Below are 16,785 nucleotides of genomic sequence, written 5' to 3'. Positions count from 1 at the left end.
AATAACTCCCGTCTGGTTTGAATATGACTGTTGCAGAGTGAGAGCATGTTCTTCTAGCCCGCTTGCAAGCTGAATTAATTAATCTCGACAAATATATTTTTCTTTCTGAGAGCATCTGCAGTGGGGTTGCTTATAAACAACCTCTTGTGTCACGTCAGTTCTTTTTCACTTTATGGGTTGTTTAAATTTTAGTAAAGTTGCTTGTAGAAACTCCAGTACTAAAATTTAAGCAACTCATAAAGTGCAAAAGAGCTGATGTGGCATGATGTGGCATGATGTGGCATAGGGAGTTGCTTATAAGCAACCCCCGCTGGTGATGCTCTGACTTGACTATAGTTATAATTACACGTCACACTTTTTGAAAAATACCATGTCTGCCTGGGAAAGTATGTGATTCCTATCATGAACCCCTGAATATTTTTATCACGATTTTTACAGTTTTTAGGCAATATGCTCTTCAATCATTCTGCTCGACTCAATTGAAGCTTATTAGCCTACTTACCCTAGGATGCATAATATCCGTGATTTGAATGATATTGTTCGTAGTAGTAAACATCATATTTGGTTGGAACAGTTTCGGGATCCATAATCATTTTGTCAACCTTTTAATTTCTTTTTCTATTGAATCGACTGCTGGTATGTTTAAGCTTTCATCCTGATAAAAACACAAAAAAAATAGAGAGGAAAGGATCATAAGCATATCAACAGTTTTGGTTAAACATTTAAATAGTATTTTTTAATAATAAAAAAATCTCACATAGTAATGTATTTTCGGGATACTACAAAAATATATATATTATGTTTCTAATAAAAAATTTAATCTTTATTTCTTAATTCTTAATCTTTATCTTTAAAGTAATAATCAGGTAAATAAAGTTAAAAACAATATACTTGCAAAGTTGAGAATTTCCGAGCGTCAACGGTTAGGCAACTAAATGGATTTTTGAATCACCATGTGCCCTAAAACGTCATAAAAGCTAGAAGGCCACTGAAAAAGGGCTTTTCATCGGTGCGCCACTAACATCGAAAGATTAATTGGGGGACAAGTGGACGATAACATGCATGCATAACGATAATGTGTTGCTTGAAATCTACACTTTAACAAAATATAACAGGAAAATAAAAAATAAAAAGTCAACGAAAAATTCAGCAACCATGTTACACAAGGAATCAAAAAATCAGCGTTGTTCATGGAAAAGGCCTTTAGCTTTCATACGGTCAACAATTACGAGAAACATGCTTCAAACTGACCGCACCGTGAAATAAAATCCAATGCCAAAATGAAATAGTTGAGCACAACAGCATCATATAAAACTTAAAATGTGAACAAGGGTACGAGAAGTATTCTGAGAACGAGAATGAGGCAAGGGAGTTATCAACCATAAAAAATTATGGTACATTCATAGCATAACATGAATAATAAACCGAGTTTTAGGGTAAAAGAAATAAGCCAACAACACAATCAAGCACAACCGAAAAGTACAATTACGATAGTAATTTCTTACATGACCAGAAAGAGTAAAATGTCAGTCATAATTTATTACTTAGCAAAGGCCTCTTCTTATAAAACGGAACTAAAACGGAACTAGGATGGTGAGCGAGGCTAGAAGGATGCTAATTCATAGAGGATGATGGCAAAGTTGGAGAAATAGTCAATTATTTGCCGCAGCATATGACCAACTTACATTTTCATGGTCCAACTCCGAATTGTTCCATCTCAACTTTGAGAGACTTGAGGTATTTAACAGCTTCATCTAAAACAGCAACACTATCCATTTGATTACCTCCACCAGGCACAATCCTTCTCAACATCCTCACCATCCTCTTCATCTCCCGGTGTTTCCCTTCATTGTGGCCGTAACCCCCTTCTCCAGAAGACTTTTGCACAGAAGACGATGACGACCTTTTTTTCCTTGATTTTGAGCAATAACTTGAGCAAGTATCTGATATACTTTCATAATTTTCATGAGTCCTTGCTGTGCTTACCTCTTCCTCATCAAAGTCTTCTAGTTCGTCTGCTCCTATGCTCAACAATGCATCAATGTCATTAGGATCTTCTTCAAAAGGAGTTGACAATTCTCTTTCCATTTGAATGACTTTATTCTTCTCAAAATCTTGACAAGTAGCATGAACATTTAAGCCAGGACCACTAAAATTGTAGGTCATTGCAGGATGGAACATAATCCTGCTTTGTTGATCTGTTTGATCAAAGATAATGAAATTCTTAGGGCAAGCCTCAGATGGTTGCAAATTAAATCTTTCAAAGGGTGTCATCTGCCTCACGCCTGGAGGTAAAAATGCATCAGGTAAAAATGCATCGAAGGAAGAAGCAAATGGAACATGCATATGAGCATCAATGGCCTCATCTTCCAAAGGAAGTACCATCTTCTCCGGGAGAAAATATTCTTGAGTCTGCATTATGTTACCTATTCACTCTGACCGACGTTCGAGTCAATGCTGATTTAGCCTTTGCAACTGGCAATTATTCTGTACTAAAGCTGGAAGGAACTTCCTAAAGGAATGTTAAAACTAAACAGAAGGTGCTAAGGTGATTCCAATTTCCATCTAAGAAGTGGTGACAACTTTTCCAAATTAAATCTTCATCTCTCTGCAGCTTTATAATGATGAAGTACTATAAGGCAATCCCCCCCCTAAACCAATGTCCCTCAGTGCTAGACTACGTAACAGGTTTAAGCAACTGACGGAAATACTCAGCCTGCAAAACAAAATGGTGTGGTAAAACAGCAGTAATAGTAAAGGGAAAAAACTAAAAAAGATTTTGTTGTTATATTGACAATTAGTGAATTTGACGATGATGTTCAATACTGTCAAATATACAATTAGAGAAAAATTCCACCCATTCAAAAGGTATGTTCCAGACAACATCAGAGGAAAGATACAAAATGCCATCTAATGTTCAAATCTTACATCCTCCATGGCAACCAAGAAGTAGGGGATAAGAAAAATTCACCTGGCAAACAAGCATCAATTGGTTGTACGCAATGACTCCAACACACATTTTAATTTGTCCAACTTCCTTCACAGCTCGGTATCTCTTTATCGTTATCGCAAAGTACATATTATCAATCCTCCCAACAGCTTTGGAAATGAAAGGAAAAACTAATGGAAAACGTTCCTTCACAAACCTAATGGGACTACACCTGCAGCTACAAGAAACATATAAGATCACAAGAGGTAATTCGAAAGTAGCAAGTCATAAAATTCCATAAAATATGAAACTATAGTCTATAGAAGCTGTAATCATGTATTCTTTCACATATATTTATAGGAGCCATAAGGTGTTCTCCATGAATCAAAACAATAGACATTGAAAAAAAAAATCTACAAAACGCAGCAAAGAGTTACAACAGTAACAAAAGTAACACTCAAAGCTCACTTCACAATTATTTTCATTCCACAGCAAGCAATAGACATTCAAAAAAATTACAAATCACATTCTAATTAAATTTTCATTAAAAACCAAAATATACGACATGAATAATTCTACAAACTATAGAAGCAGATAGACAGGACAAAATTCCTCACCTGAGCTAATTAAATTACAGAATCACGCGAAAAAACACCACCAAGCGAACACAATTTCTTTTGTGATCTACAAACAAGGAAACCCACGCCATCTTGACTTAGCTCCACTCCAGTTTATCAGAAAAAGACAAACCCAAAAATCTGACCTGAAAGTGTCAAAGTAAGGCTTCAATTGAAACGCAAAATCAACCGCCCATAATAGAAACACGTCAGGAATGAAGAATAACTAACTCCAATCTAGCTCCAAAATATTTATAAAAATAAAAAAGGAAAGTTATTAATTATTATCACAGTTCAGATTATCCTAATAAAAATCCTAAATCTAGCCTGAGGCACAGAACCCATCATTCAACTTTCATACCCATCATTCAACTTTCATACCCATTAACTTAAATGAGATTTTGCAGCCAACTAGACGGTAAAGTTCCAAACTTTGCATCAAAAGATGACCCCCCCTCCCCCCCACCAAACCAGCAAATCAAATTCAAAAATAAAACCCTAGCTACCATTAAAGCAAAACTCAGCACGTGTATATATATAATCTTTCTTTTTTTTTCTAAGAAAGACAATTTAAGATATAGATCTTCAAAGTAGAACCACATCAGCATAAATCAAATACAAAAACAACTAATTTTAGCAAAATTGGCGACAACGTTAAATGGCCCAAATTGGGGGAAAATACCAGAGACAGAACAAGACCTAAAGTTTTGCAAGAAGAGAAACAAAATTGAAGAGGAATCAGAGAAGGGTTGTGATGAAAACGCAGAGAATTTTAGCAAGGATGTGTTTGAAGTTTGGTTGGGAGCATTTTTCTTTTTCTATGGAGATTTGAAGGAGAGAGAAAGAGAGAAATGTGAGCCGTTGGATGGGATGAGCATGGTTCTTGGAAATGCACTTCCGTTTATTGCGGGTGTGATTGCGACCGTTGGATCAGAGCGCGCGTGAAGAGGAAGTGGGGCCCGCGAGGTTTGACAATGCATACATAATGGACTCACACTAGTCACTAGTTTCCATGTTCACCAAGTGTGGATTAGTTTTTTTTTTACTATTATTATTATTGTTTGAGAAATGTAGATAGATGAAATTATTACGTAGGATTATTACACCCGTTTGATGCTAAATGTGAGATTAGTTAATTATGTAATAACTTGGTATACTAAATTAAGAGAAATCTTACACGACTAATCATACTTTATTAACATATTCTTTTTCTTTTTTTTGTAATTGATTAATATTTATAAACAAAACAAAAATTTTGTTGATCATACCATTAAATCAATATAAACTCATTAAATATGTAACAACTCACCTTAATTTCTACACTTTACAAAATTGACACGTAAGATTAACAATTATCATTACAAGATTAACACGTAGATAGGTCCTAGGATCACAATAACAACATATACATACATGCAATAAAGGTTGCATCACCAACCAAAAACATTATACAATTATGTGTGGGTTGTAATGTAGCAAGTTGTTTTAAAAAGCTTAATATAGGTGATTTAATAGCCCAGAACGGGCCGTTCCAAGCTATTAAATTGGCCTGTAATTCGTGGTTGAAAACGGGCCATTCTGGTTGGAGAACGGGCAGTTCTGGTTGGAGAACGGGCCGTTCTGGTTGGAAAACGGGCCGTTCTGAATGGAGAACGGGTCGTTCTGGAAGGGAGTATGGGTCGTTCTGATTTCAGAACGGGTCGTTCTGCATGAGTTTTTTTCACTTGATGAAGCAGTTCAGAACGGGCCGTTCCAGAAAGTCTATAAATAGGAGTTGAGGGCCTTGAGGAGAATGCGAGTTTTTAGAGAGAAGTTTTAGAGAGAAGGTCTCTGGGTCTGTGAGCTCCTTTCTCCCTCAAATTTCTCTATAAGATTCCTTTTTTCCTCTAGACCACTAATGTCTTCTGTCTTTTCTTGAAATTCAGATTAGAAAGCTTGCTTTGGGTAGATTGAAGTTTTGGGTTGAGCTACGAAGGAAATTTCTACTTTTGTTCAGTTTTTGGCTATCTGAGCCAATCTTCAGGTAAGGGAAGTTAGACTGTTTGTTATTTAGGTTGCATGTGAGTTTAGAAACTCAATTGATGCATGAATGCTGAGAATCCATAGATGGATTGAAGAAAATCTTATTTTTGAGGTTTTGAGAAAAAATGAGGATTTTGATGATTTTGAGGCATAGGTTGAATGCATTGTGTTTTGTGTTTGCATGTGGCTGGATGTGTTGGTTTGAATGAGAGTTTTGAAACTCTCTGACTGGGTTTAGGCCGGGCGCAGGTTGAGCGCGCCAGGCGTGGAAGAGCTTAGAACTCTTGGGTTAGTGTTAGGCTAGGCGCGAGCTGACTGCGCTGTGCGTGATTATATTTATAAATAATTGATTTAAGTTGAATTTTTAGATCATGTATGTATGATATATGATGTATGGTGAGGTGTGATTCATATGTATGCTTTGTGATGATATGTATGAATGTTTGAATATGATATGACATGTGTATATGTTCATATGAGTATGTTTATTGATCATAATGGTAGGTAGACCATTTATGATGTATGATGCATTATTGCATGTGATGTCTTATGACATGTGTATGATTGTTGATCATGATGGTGGGCAGACCATTATGATGTATGATGCATGATTGCATGTGATGCCTATGGCATGAGTCTAGCCTAGGACTTGAGGAGAGGAAAAATATTTTCGAACTAGAAGAGCTCACATAGAGTCTCTTGAGAGTGATGCTTGGATAGGTCACTGATATATGAGAGTGGTGCTCAGGGAGGCCACTAGATTTGGGAGAGTGGTGCTCAGATAGGCCACTAGGTTGCGTGAGTCTCCTCTAAGTCCTTAGCTAGTGTTGGAGCGGGGTATGAGGTCGAGGGTTATTCCCTTAACCAAGTACTCGGGAAGGTGTGTGGATCCTTGCGGATAGTCGGTGGGCGAACTCCACAATTGACTTGGTTATGCATGCCAAGGTCGTGGTAAGCCTGTACCCAGCTGTGCTATACCTGACGGTGGATCTGGACTTCCAATTGTGTACGGTGGATCTGGACTTCCAATTGTGTAAGTGACATCATCCGAGTAAACCCGAGTGAGGAGACTCATATATTGTAGTCACTTATAGTCGGTATAACTCGACCTGACTCCTATATTGTAGTCACTTATAGTCGGTATGTCTCAACCTGACCCACATACCACATCAACTAAATTCTTAGAGGAGACTCAACAATCCACTTCAGAGATAACACCTACTTAAGGAATGTTTTTTTAACAATTGGGCTCATATAGCATCATAGTAATACTCTCACAATGGGATATCCAACTTTCGAAAGCACTTCTCCTATAGAACTAAGTCAATAAACATGCTTAAAGGTCTGTAACATTCTTAGCAACAATACCTCAATTGGTCAACAATATTCAACAAATCATGCTTAAGTGCCTAAAACAATCTCAACATCACACCTTAATGATATACATCTATATGCATCACCCTAAATTAATGGATATAGATCAAACAATATTAATTAATTTACAACGCAAATACATCTCAATAATTCAACCATAGAATTATCTACGTATATTATCCTAAATCAATATATATAGACCCCACACATGCCTAGCAACGTACAACATACAACATATTCATCCAATTCATCCAGGCTCTCCAATTAATCATGTGAACAACAAGTTATTATAAGGCATCTTATGCTAGGTGCTATCCATGCCCAGTGCAGTCAACCCACATTCGTCATGGATAAGGTAATGCCCCATGGGCCCTCACACCTGGTGTGGTAAAATCTCACATCCGACATGGTAAAATCCCACACCCAATCCCAATCCAGGCAGAGATGATTATCTCTCCTTTTGCATCCAACACCAATATAGATAGAGTCAATTTTCTCATCTCACGCGTCGATGTCATTTTAACTTGAGGCAATTCTCTCTCCTCACTTCTAACACCACCAATCATGCGCCTAATGTGAGCAAGAAGAAAACCTTTGATTGCAACAATGTCTGACGCCATGAAAGTGCAGCCAGTGCAATAGTGAGTTCTGCATTGTAGACTCACAAATTTGAATCAAAATACCTTAAATTCAAAAAATTCCAAACATGCATTGCAACATAGCATTCAAGTACATCATTAACATTTCATTCTACAACAGAATATCAACATGCAACACAAATATGACCAAATCATCATATTTCAACTCTACACTCTTCATAAATTTTAAGAACTACAAAACTCATATATTCACCATACAAATCCAAGAATCCAACAACTCATCTACATCTACTAAAATCTAATAGCATGCAACTCAAACAATTAAACAACACCAAGGTCCTAACTTCCCTTACCTTAGAGTTGAAGTGAATTGAGAAAGGAAAAGAAAAAAATGAGCATCTTTAAGCTATCATCAAAGCTTCACACCAGTCATAATCTTGAATCTCAACTTTCAAATTTCAAATCAACAATCCAATAACGAATCAATAATGACCTCCTACATCTTCAGGGAGCCTAGAAAGAAGGATGGGAAAATTAGAGCTTTATAATATTTGTCTCTAGTTTTTCTATAACATTTCTTAAGAATTGAATTTATGAAATTTTATCTTAAAATAAGCCTTATATATCTTTCCCTTAAAGTCAAACTAGACCTATGTCCATGAAAACTCTATAAACACCAAAATATTACTAAAATTTAAGCATTAGTATTAGTATATTAATATATATATATATAGTATTACTTTTGTCTCTATATACAATACTTTCCAACTAATTTACATTTTTAAGAATGTTGGTGAATTTAGCTAATGACATTAAATTTGATAATATTTTAAACTGGTTTATAAAATTATTTTTAATATTTTTAAAGTAATCATCCTATTTTTATTTAATTATCTTTTACTTAATTATTTAATATTTGTCAATTCTGTTTATTCATTTTCTTTGATTATAAGAAATAAAAAGAAATCATCTCATTAGTCTTTAGTAATTATTATTGTTTTTGTTTAAAAATTATTTATTGATTAAGAGTATTCAAAAAAAAGAAATTGAAAATCTTATAAAATAAATAATTAATAAAGTTGAAAAAAAAAGGGAGGTATCAGTTTAATGTGTTTTAATTTAAGTAGCTCAATGGAAAAGAAAAAGGGTGTAAAGAACACATTGGGGAATTCGAATTTGGTTTTATAATATTTTATTGACTGACGAGGCTTGTATAAACTAAAATGAAGATATTTCAACATAGTTAATTGTATTGAGTTAGTGTTGGATATGTAGTTATGTTATGAGAAATAATAATTTTATTTATTTTTAGTAGTTTTTTATTTATAATATTAATATGAAATATTTATTTATCTTGGTAATGATTAATTTTCATAAGATGGAATAATTATATTATTGATAAAAAATATTTACTTATTTTATTGATAATTAATTTTTGTTGGATTTGAGTTAGTAAAATTTCTTTTCTTAATCATAAATTTCTTCTGTAAATACTCAAATTGAAATATTTTGCTTAAAAGACTAATTTTAAAATACCTCCAACAAATGAGTGAATCTTACATTTTTTTTTCCTTGTTGAAGATAATTGTAGTCTATCTGGGTAAAAATAAAATTGTAAAAACATGAAAAACCTTGTTTGAAATGACGTCTAACATGAAGACGACATGTAAAAGGAGAAAAGATAACTTTATAAAAGATAAAGTTGGTGCATTTAAAGACAATAAAATACTTTTGTAGGATTTGAACTAATTTATTTATTTTATTTAAAAGATACTTAGATTTATATTAAATATAAATTTTATAAATTTAATCATTAGATTAAAATGTTTTATATATACAAAATTTTATATTAATCTAAGATGATTTGATACTTCATTCTTATAAAATAAAATTATTGTAATATATACATTTTAAAATATAATAAAATATGAATACTTTGATTACTTTCAAGTTGTTGTTTAATTTTAACAAAATTTGATATAAACATATAAAGTGATATGAAGTTATAATTCAACAGTTAGATTTACAAAATTCACATTCAATATAAAGTTATTGAGCAGTGTAATACTTAGTAAAAGTTACACTAATATCATTTGAACCCTCCTCGTATATATATATATATATATATATATATATATATATATATATATATATATAAAGAATGTGACATAAAGTAGGGGTGGGCAACGGGCGAGTTCGGTCGGGTTTGGGTGAAAAATGTTCAATCCATTGTAAACCGACTTTGGAAAAATATGACCCATATCTGATCGATTAAGCTTTCGATTTGAGGCGGTTTGGATTGAAACGGATTCAGATTTGAGCGGGTGGGTACAATCGGATTTGAGGTTTTTTGTAGACCAAGTTATCTTAACGAAAGTGAAGCTTAAAATGATAAAAATAAACAAATAAAATAGTGTACAAAAATAGAATGAAGGTGACAATACATGGTGTAAGTAGATTCGTAGATGAAACATTCACAAACTAAAGAAGCAAAAACAAAAGATAACAAAATTCATAGTTGTTACATGCAAAAAAAATCTAAAGTTAGATTATAAAACCCATAAAAAACCACAACCACACAAGTTGTACTTAAAATAGAGATAAGAAAATGGAAAATAAAGACAAATAAAGAAACAAAAAGAAAACTCTAAAAATGGACTAGTATGTTGAGAATTTGAATGAGGAAGGAGAAGATAAAATAAAGATCTAGGTTATGAGAAAAAGGAAAAAAAAAGTTACAAATTGATGGTTGTATTATACTTGAAACAAAGATTTTTTAGTTTGGGTCATTGTTGTTTAGTTATACAAAAATAATAAAAATCTAAACTTATCTCATTTTCGGTTGGGTTCGATTTTTAGCAGGTTTAAAAATTTAAAACCAAATCGCCCAATATAACCTGTATAGAATCAAAATTTTAATCAGATTTACCCATAAGACTCACCCAAATCCACCCAAAAATAATATTTTTTTATCGAATTTTTCGAGTTCGGTTCGGGTCTCGCATGCTCACCCCTAACACAAAGTGTACACTTAAACATTTACACAAAATTTTACATCTTAATCCATTTAATCATTTGAATTATTTGATATTATACTTAAGATTATGTATATCAAATTTCATATGATTCCAAAATTATTTAATAATTTTTTACATTACTTTATTTTAAAGTATAAATATAATATTTAAATAAAAAATTTATAAATATTTATTTTTGGATAATATATCTAAAAAAAGCTCAAATCATGTATAACTTGATATACATAATATTGAATATAATATCATATGATTCAATGATTAAATTGATCAAATTTATATTATATAATAAATTATTAAAAATATAAAATTTAGTACACTTAATTTTGCCATTTAGATGTGAAAGAGAAGATAGACCCACATTATTACAGACGTTTCCGACATACACTTGGTTAATTAATTTGTATATGTGAATTGTTGTAATCTTCTTAATAATTATTAAGTTTGATTCCTACATATAAAATAAAACGTTGTTATCTATTTTGTTTTTCAATTATCACAAAATATTATGTCAGATTTTGAACCAGAATACCTAAAAGGTTTAACAAATTATCATATTATAAATACATAAGGAATGAAAAGAGTAGGATTTGGATAAGGTATTATAGTATTATTTTGTTTATTAATCAATAAAATTAAATATTATATTACTATTTTTGTTCATTTTTTTTAAAATTATTTATTTTTAAATACATTTCACGAACAATAGTAATTTAAAATAATGATTTTATAAATATGTATTTTAATTCTAAAAAATCCATAATATGTTATTTAATTAATAATTATACAAAGATATAAATTAATAAATTATTATCTCTCTCTCTCCCACTCTCTCTCTCTATATATATATTAATATATATATCAGTATTTTTTGTTTGGTTATTTAAAAACATGAAAAGGAAATTTAAACTTTATGGACTTTAAATTTAGTAGTTGATTGAAACTTTATTTTTACAATAGTCCTTGATCGGATGTAATTAATTTTAACAGACCTAACTGTATTTAATAACAAATTAAATTGATCACATTAAAACTATTTATTATACAATTTTGATAACTAAAAATCAATTTTGATAAATTTTTTATATATTTTTTGATCAATTGATAATTTTAATATTAATTAACAAGTTATTTATTAAGTAATAATACTTAATTTTGATAATAAGCATTAACATTAAATATTATATCACTGTTTGTACATTTTTTAAAAAGGTAATTACTTTAAAACATATTTCACGAGAACAATAACAATTAAAAATAATGATTTTATAAACATGTAGTTGGATTTATAATATGTCATTTTGATTTATAGTTATACAAAGAATAGGAAGTATTTAATGACAATCACAGTAATGCTATTTATTATACAATTTAGTTATTATGAAGTAGCAAACTATTTATTATTAATATTAATTTTGATATTAAGTAATACATTAATTTTTTTTACACCGTCATTACATATTATATTATGACTTATGTTCAGTTTTTTTAAAATTAGTTACTATGCAAATTTTTTTATACAAATAATAGTAAAAAAAATTAACGACTTTATAAACTTGTGTTTAAATTTTAAAAACGTATACCATGTTTGGAACGTTGTAAGTTTTCATTAATTATTGTAATTTTTATCAATAATCATGTGGTATATAGTGTTTTGAGGTGTTGTTCATGGGTTTTGACAGTTAAGGAATTCTTGAAAATTCTTTAAGTGTTTTAGAGGATTTCTATAACCAAAGGTCCAGTTTGACTCTGAGAGATTATAAGGTTCCTGTTAAGAATTGAACCTTATAAATCCAATTTTTCATAATCCTAGAAAGATAAGTTAAAGAGAAACACTTTGAGTTTGTGAGATATCTTATTCTCTAAGCCTTCTCTCGAAAGGATGATTCTTCCTCAATGTCTTGATTTTTGGTTGTGTTTGTTGATTCAAGTCGATAGAACTGTGAATCAATATATTTGAGTCATGCGAAGCTCCCGGTAAAGCTAGAAACCATTTTTTTCCCTTCTTTTCCTTCTTCTCAAATTTAGAGATTCTTGAAGGCTGGGGAAGCTAAAAACTTATTCTTGATGAGTTGTACAAGTTACATGTGTTTAAATCCCATCAAATGTCACTGGGTTGCTACATGTTGTAGTTTTAGTATAAATTTAGGCATGACAATGAGATAGGTTGGGTATGAGTTTCATGATACTCATCCCTGTTCCCGTGGTTCAAACCTATCCCCGTCCCCATCCCCGTACCCGTGGGATATGTAATTTTCATTCCATCCACATCCCCGTCAGGTATCGAGTATACTCATACCCGTATCCATAAAAAAAATTAATTTTTTTTTTGCAAAAAAAAAAAAAATTTAGCTTATCTTTCCATTATATTACAATTGTAATTGGGTTGTTTGTCTGTTTCGTATTTTAATCAAAAGACTTCTTAATAATTAAACGACTACAAAGTCGAGATAGGTTCGGATATTATCCATAGGTACATGTTTATTTGTCATCTGATGGAATCATGCTAAGGAAGGCAAGAGGTGACAACCTAAAAGATCCAAGAGGAGTTGGCTAGACATGAAGGTTTGGGCCAGTTAAGGCCCAATGGGCCCGATGGGCCCGATGGGCCTGGAAGGCCCAATTTGAGCTTCACATGGGCCATCTCTTGATAAATCCATTTTTCTTATATTTTTTACATATTATATTAGTATAGGTTTCACATATTTTGGTCTTGTATTTTGGACCACATAGAGTAACATTTTTGGGCCATAGGCTTATTGGGCCTAGTTTTGGGCTTCATGGGCCTTTGGGCTTTTGGTACCCAATATTGGACTCATTTTGTTTCTTTTATTATTTCCTAATGTTTGTATATGTTTGGCCATTGTATTTAGGCCATTAGCACAGGAATATTGAAGGAATACTAAAATAGACCAAGAAGCTAAAATCTAGGTTTCATTTAGTAGTCATTTGAGATGCATTTGGATCACATGTTTCTTGCCAAGCATGGCTGAACATGTGCAGCTCCAAATACACTTCAAATGTCCCCTAAATGACATTTAGATGCATGGCAGCCCTATATTCATGGACTAAGCACATGGAGCCTTGAATTTGAATTCAAATTTCCATTTGAAATTTGAATTTTTGGCTCCAATATTGGCTAGTGAATTTGGCGCCATCTAGCTTGCTTCTAGGACCTATAAGTGCTTGTTCCTTCACTCTTTGTAAACACTTTTGATATATTGAATTTTCTGAACCATTATTCAGCTAAATTCTTCAAGAGTCACCTTGAGAGAGAGTGCCTTCAAAACCCTAGAAACTCACCTAGTTTCCTACCTTTTGAAGTGAGCAATCTCTTGTTGCTTAAGCTTGGATGCTTCCATCCATAGTTTAGGCTATTTCCATCCGTGAACATCATCCATTCAAGTGTCATTTCATTCAGTTCCAAGCTCCATTGAAGAGGTCCAAGCTTTGGTGAATCCGAGGAGAAGAACACCTACCACTTCTCCTAGTTTTTGCCATCATAGGTACATGTTTATTTGTCATCCCTATGTAAATGAGATGAAGATGATGCGCGCGCGCACACACACACACACACACACACACACACACATATATATATATATATATATATATATATATATATATATATTATTGCGTGCTTGGGATTTGCTGATTTTTAGGAGTTTCGAGCCAAATTTGTGGTCTGCTAAGCGCAAAACTTGTGATCGCATCGAGCGCGCCTTCATGGCACTAGGCATGACTCGGATAAGGGGCTTATGTCTTACTCACGTCAGATGCATGATTGGTGGTATCGGGTGTGAGGAGAGAGAATAACCTTTAACTTGGTTACGTCAGTTGTGATTTGAATGATGTCGTGTGTGAGGTGAGAGAATTAATTCTGCTTAGATTGACGTTAGGTTCCAAAGGAGTGGCATTGGTGTGAGGAGAGAGACTTGTCTCTGCCTAGCTTAGGGTCGAGTGTGAGACTAGATGTGAGAGCCTAGGGGTTTCTACCTAATCCACATCAGTGTGGGTTGTATGGCATCGAACATTGGCGAGGCAAAAGGCTCCTTGCCTTAATGGCGTCGAGCGCAAGGTGTGAGGCGCCAAATATAGGTTGCTTCGAAAATTCCTATTATTTGTATGATTAAATGGTGAACATAAATATGTTAAGTGAATCTATTGCATGTTCTATACTAAACAATGTTATTTGTTCTATGTATATTGATCTAGGATAGTATATATATATATATATATATATATATATATATATACACACACACACACACACATATATATATACATGGTCGTATAATTGAATATTGTTGAGATGCAATGGTATGTTGTAAATTGATTTATGTTATTAGATTTAGAGTTAATCACCTATACACTGCTAGTGTAAAGTTTTTTACACTGGCAGTCAATCAGAGCCATTAATAGTACCTTTTTTATTTAATTAAATGAGCAGATGAAAAAACACTATTAACGACTCTGATTGATTGCTAGTATAAAAAAACTTTACATTGGCAGTATATAGGTGATTAACTCTTAAATTTATATCCATTGGCCTGGGATAATGCATATAGACGTATGTTGTTGAGGTATTGATGCTAAGAATACTATAGGCATTAAAGCATGTTGATTGACTTAGGACTAGAGGAGAGAGTTTTTCCAAAAGTTGGATGTCTAATAATGTGGATATTGGTGTGCTGTTTTAGGAGGCCAATTGTTAAAAGACCCTCCTTAAGTAGGCGATAACTCTTAGAGTAGACTGTTGAGTCTCCTCGAGATCCCTAGTCAATGTTGGAGTAAGTTATGAAGTCAAGAGCTACAACCTTTAACTTATTATCGGAGAGATGTGTTGTATCACGATGATAATTAGCGGGTTAGTTCCATGAGTGATTTGGTTAATGCATGTCAATGTTGTGGTAGGCCCACACTCAAACTATGTTATACTTGATAGTGGCACTCATTTTTTTTAGTTTAAGTGGTGACATTCAAGAAATCATGTGTAGGGATTGATATCCCAATTGTTGTTGATATAACAAACATGTAATGCGTGAAAAAAATCGATTAGTTCGGTAGGGTCAAACAATTTAGACTGCTCATCTTGGTGTAGGAGATCTCTATATGTGAATGCATGACAACACATTGGTTGAGGTGTATGCATATGATGTGATGTTACTTGGTGTTGTTCATATGGTTTGGTGATTACATGGTTGTATGACATGGTTTATGGTGTGAGTTTGATTTGCTTAAGTTGTTTGCTTCTCAAACTTGTTGATGCCATGTTGAGTATTGTATGATGTGAACCATGAGGTGCATGTTGGGTGGTTTACATGTTATTGTTTACTTGTTGGTAGTATAATTGTATTTCATCTATACTTGTTATACGTTGATTCTTTTGAAACCTAACTTACCCTTGCGTGTTTTCCTAGCGGTTGGATTACAATAATCATGTTTTCACAAGAGTAGGGAAGGGTTAGTTGGAGGTAGGATGTAGTTTTGTGTGGCCATGTTGGTGATGGTAAGGCTAATTTGTTGAGGCTACTCTGATGTAGTTGCTTTTGGTAGAGTTGTTTGACAAACAAATTATGATTAATACAGTATTGGATTATTGTACATAGTTTATATACTTGTGTAGTTATTTTACATCTTTAGCTATTGTTTTAAATTTTACGTGTATATATTATTGCACACACACACACCTATATATATATATGTATAGGTATTGCTTATATATAAATCCTTGGTAATTAGATGTTATTTTTTCCACTGCTAGTAGGAACTGTTAAGTGTAGAGACCATAAATGATTGTTAAATTTTTATGGTATCAGAGCTCGTCAAGTCTTTTGGGCACTCTATAGAGGTTGATCCCATTAGATTTCTTCTGTGAGTCTTTACTTTATGTTGTAGTGTGATATCGTTGTTGTGTGGTTGTTGTACAATGTTATTAAATGGTTTATTAATTTTAGTATAGGATGGTTAGGTCACAATATGATCAGATGGCTATAGCCATAAAGATTATGTCTATTGCTATGCAACATCAGAATGCACACTTCGCTTAGATGGAGGCGAATAGGGTTATGATCGAGACAACTATACTTGTGGTGTCAGAGGAATAAAAGGATTTGACAAAGTTTCAAAAGTGTCACCCTCCCTAAATTAAGGGGGATGCAGACCTAGATGTGGCGGATCATTAAATGTGCAAAATGGAGAAAAATCTC

General features: G+C 32.7%; 1 protein-coding gene across 1 annotated transcript; it reads right to left on the bottom strand.

Annotated features, from left to right (window-relative positions):
• Positions 1-1,372: 1,372 nt before the first annotated feature.
• LOC109813231 (basic helix-loop-helix (bHLH) DNA-binding superfamily protein) lies at positions 1,373-4,403 on the bottom strand. The gene is given in 4 exon segments (XM_083068924.1): positions 1,373-2,457; positions 2,972-3,167; positions 3,547-3,692; positions 4,246-4,403. Coding segments are annotated over 2 exon segments (876 nt in total). The 5' UTR covers positions 3,080-3,167; positions 3,547-3,692; positions 4,246-4,403; the 3' UTR covers positions 1,373-1,689.
• Positions 4,404-16,785: the final 12,382 nt, after the last annotated feature.

The sequence above is a fragment of the Cajanus cajan genome, chromosome 2, assembly GCF_000230855.2.
Source record: "Cajanus cajan strain Asha chromosome 2, NIPB_CcT2T_4, whole genome shotgun sequence".
NCBI lineage: Eukaryota > Viridiplantae > Streptophyta > Magnoliopsida > Fabales > Fabaceae > Cajanus > Cajanus cajan.
The sequence above is the reverse complement of the archived record's forward strand: the minus strand, read 5'-3'. Positions and strand labels throughout refer to the sequence as shown.